This window comes from Frankliniella occidentalis, unplaced genomic scaffold, assembly GCF_000697945.3.
Source record: "Frankliniella occidentalis isolate FOCC.00 unplaced genomic scaffold, Focc_3.1 Scaffold16, whole genome shotgun sequence".
In the NCBI taxonomy this organism is placed as follows: Eukaryota; Metazoa; Arthropoda; class Insecta; order Thysanoptera; family Thripidae; genus Frankliniella; species Frankliniella occidentalis.
The window spans coordinates 2,525,518-2,529,600 of NW_026267146.1; the positions used below are offsets into that span (position 1 = coordinate 2,525,518).

At 56.0% G+C, this 4,083-nt stretch overlaps 1 protein-coding gene across 1 annotated transcript in view; it reads left to right on the top strand.

Annotated features, from left to right (window-relative positions):
- The window catches only part of LOC127748860 (diuretic hormone receptor-like), a 41,332-nt gene that overhangs the window by 36,193 nt on the left and 1,056 nt on the right, over positions 1–4,083 (top strand). Inside the window, exon 2 of the mRNA XM_052264153.1 lies at positions 1,652–1,716. Coding sequence (XP_052120113.1) covers positions 1,660–1,716 — 57 coding nt within the window. The 5' untranslated portion in view covers positions 1,652–1,659. The remainder of the gene's footprint in view (positions 1–1,651; positions 1,717–4,083) is intronic.

Here is a 4,083-nt window from a genome sequence, read left to right on the forward strand (position 1 = left end):
GGGGGGGCAGACAGAGACAATAAGAGTGTGTTCCGGACCTACGCCCTCCCTCCCGTCTGGCTCCCTTCGACTCGCCACACGCCTACGACTTCTTCTCTTCGCTTCCACCGCACACAATTTGCGGCGGCTGCTGTGACGGACCGACCGACAAAACCCACCCGCCTGCTCCTTTTTTGTTCACGTAGAGATCTTACGACTCTTCAAAATGTATTGTTTTGCCACCAAACACGCACGCGCGCGCGCTAACTCCTCGTGCGAGCAAAGCGCCTGCCGGTTAGGCAACACGTCCGTTCCTCTCGCACGGGTGCGTCCCACTTGCCTATCCGCCGGGCTGCTGCTGCTGCTGCTGCATCAGCCACTCCCTGCTGTCGCAGCGCGCTGCGGGAGCAATTATGTGTGCTGCTTGGCCGGGGACAGCTGGCTGCGTTCTGAGCGTTGGTTATGAACTCGTCAAAGAGTCCTCTGTCTTATGTATCTCTACTCTCTCTCTCTCCCCCCTCTCTCTCCCTCTTTCTTTTTCTCTATAACTCCTTTTCTCTCTTTTTCTCACTGTATTACTACTCGGCCTGGCTGGCAGCCGAAACATCTCGTCGGGATGCGGGGAGTGCTGCACCATGAGCCAGCGTGCTGCTTAGCTTCCACCCTACACGGCCCCAAGTTGCGACGACAGGGCTTGTCCGGGTAGGAGGAGGAGCATTGGGGGTATGAGGGGGTGGGGGTGTTCTGGCTGCTGTACTGGATGCCGTCAATTACGCCGTTCATACCTCGTTCGCCTGGCCGAATAAGGGGTCCGAAAGGACAGGAAAGTGAGTGGGGGAAGGAGGAGGCGGGGGGAGGGGGAGGGCTGCGACTGAAAAGGAAAGGCAGAGGGGCCGAGCTCGACGGCGTAATGCAATCCAACACAACAGAGTGAGGAAGACACAGGGAGCGATAGAGAGAGAGAGAGAGACAGAGAAAGGCCAGGAAATTAACTTGTGATCGGTTGATGAGGTGCCGGGCCGGGCCCTGGCATGGTCGGGCTGCTCGTGCTGCCGTAGTCTCGCTCCGTAGAGGGACGCCTTGGCTGCTGCTGCTACGGCCCATCAGCAGCGGCGAGGAAACGTTCATTATTTGTCGCTCAGATATTATTTCAGGTTCAGGACTGCCCTGTCTGTTTTCTTCTGTGGATCTGTCTCTTTGTCTCACTGGCTGTCTCCCTGTCTCCATCCTCCTCATGACTCCGTCCCTCTGTCTCCGTCCCTCTCTGTCTCTGTCTCTCGGTTTCTGTCTCTCTGTCCCCGTCTCTTTGTCTCTCTCTCTCTGCCACCACCTCCACGTCGGCGTCTCTCCGATGCCTAAATGGGTGTGTCGCGGCGCGGCTGCGCATTACCATTTAAATGGTTCGCGCGCTGCTGCTCACTGACACGAGCGGCTCAGGTGCGCTCAGGTGACTAACGGGCGTCGCGAGCTGATGCGGAGGGAGCGAGAACGCAACGCACTTTCGCGCCTCTCTTTCTCGTTCGCAACGACCCTGCTGCTGCGGGGGCTACAGGCTACACCGCCGTGCTATACTCGCGGTAGCTCCGTGCGCACGACCGCTCGCGTTTGCCGAGGAGAGTGACTGATTGAGTTCATTTTAAACTTTCCCGCGCCCTGTTTTCTGTTTACCCAGGCTCTCCGATGGTGTTTGTCTCGCTCTGGGCGGTCGCCAGGTGCCTCTCTCCGCCGCCGACTCTGGTAAGGACAAAAGTTTTCTTTTTCATTCGCAAACGTTTTTTGTGTTTTATTTGGAAAAGACTAATAAAACAGAGTAATGGTAGAGAAAGTCAGTGTTTCACCATTTGCAAGTAAGGCAAAATCCTTGACCCACACGCCCCCCCCCCCCAAAAAAAAGAATAAATCTCAAACCAAATGTTTGAGCTGCCCTATAGCTGTAGGCGTGCGTTTCTGCCCGGCGGAACTTATGTTAGGAGTTGAAGACGCGATGAAATTTAATCCAAGACCCCCGTTGGGGCCCGGCCCGGCCTGGCCGCGGGGCCGCAGCAGTGCAGCATGGGAGAAGGGGGGAGGAGGGGTCCCCACCAGTCCCCGGCACCAGCAGAGGCTTCCCTCCCCCTCCCCCTCCCATTTTCTTCTGCCCCCCTCGCGCCCCTCTTATCCTCCTCCGGCCTTCTTCTGCGTCGGAAGCAGGAAGCAGCCAGGCCCCCCGAGCAAACAGCATTAAAACAGAATAACCGTGAATTTACTCCAAGATGAAAACGCGTAATAATGAATTCAAAGTCCCGTGATGATGTCCATTACTATGCCCGGTGCCGCCGCGGGTCTCGTGCGCCGAATTATGTCGGCCAGTAACGCGCCGAGACTTTACCCAGCCCGTTTACTTCCCGCCTTACGGGCCCGGAGCGCGGTGAACCGCCCCCTACGGGAGCGCAGCCGCAGCCTCCCCCTCCCCCCCTCCTCCTTCCCGCTTCCTCCTGTTCGAATATGCTCTGTCCGACGAACAACGTCCGCCGCTCCCTGCTCCGAAACTTTCAGGCCAAAGCAGCCCGCTCCCGCTCGCCTGCTCTTCGCATGTGGCGCCGGTGCCAGACCCCCGGCGCATAGAAGCATAGTCATACTCTACCACACGCGAGCTGCTCCGGCTTCAGCGAGCAGGGAAAGTCGATGCCGTTCCCATAATTATTAATAGATTCCCCCGTCCGATCGCCCCCTTTAGCAGCGCTACATGTGTGCCCCCGTTCACCCTGTACTGCACCTCGTCGCGTGACTAACTGATTGACGTAAACGTTTTCTTTCTTGTATTGTCACAATAATAATAATTGCTCGCATGATCAATTCAATGCTGACCGACCAGTTAATTGGTTATTTTCCAATTCAACTACTTGCACCATATGGCGTTGAAGACGACCATGTGCATGCTAGCTGCACACTTTCATTATCAGTGTCTGGGCTTTTGCTGAGCAAAGAATTCAAACAAATTAGAAATGCAATCTGACATCGTATAAAAATGAAAGTTTTCATTTTTTGTAAGCGTACTAGTCTCATTACTGTTTTTTACACCTGGATTGACATAAAGAAAAGTTTTACCGATCAATCATTTTAGCGCCCTGCTGTTTTTCCTCGAACAAGCGCCATATAACGTTTGCAGGAGCTGCCGAGGCGAGGGCAGACGTGGGCGTGTGGGCGCGGGTCTGCCCGTCGATGCGGGTGCGGGTCGGGCGGGCGGGCGCGCCCAGCGCAGAGCCAACGGCAGCCAACGTGCTCGTTAGTCGAGTTTGAAGTTCAACCGGCTGGTCCGGACTGTGGGTGGGAAATACCCGGGAATACCCCCCACCCAGCAGAGCAGAGGTTCTCGGTGGCTCCTTTTCTCAATTTTGCTCGTAAGCCGTTTCCTACTAAGGCGGGGAGCAGGGAGCCGAGTCGTGACGAGTCGTGACGACGCATGCAGATGGTCCCCCGGGGCTCCACGACGTGAGCCTGCATGTCGTTGCACCTCGTGCTCAAGGTGCATAGCGGTGCGACCTGCCGCGGGAACCTGCGCTGCGGGGACCTGCGCTGCGGGGACCAACGGGACCACCGGGCACGTTGGCCACGCCCAACGGGGCGTCACTTCACTACTTGGCAACCGCATGGTAATAAGAAAGTGTCTTGTATTTTAAGACCCGCGGTCTTGGATACCATTTAATTTGCGTTCTCCATAAGATCCAAGACCGGGTCTTGAAATACAAGACACTTGTTTTACCGTACGTCGGTCTTCAAAGCCCTCTGCGACGTGGCGTGGCGTAGGCTAGGCGTAGTCGTGTGACATTAATATTGCTGGGAGGCAGTCTACTTGCCGACGATTTCGAGTTAGATGCGGTCTTCCACTATACTTCTTTCTCTATCTACTTCGCTCTGCGTTGGAAACTCAGGTGGAAGGCAATAACACCTACGGGTGTGAGGCAAAACACATCTCAAACACTTGTCGCTCTATCTGTTGGTGCAGCCGCCTCGTAACTTTAACTTTCGAACTCAATGGATCTGCGACACCCCTTGTTTCCGAACAGTGTACCCACACCGGCCACACTGGGGACATTTGGCCCCGTCACATCATCTTGCCCCCCC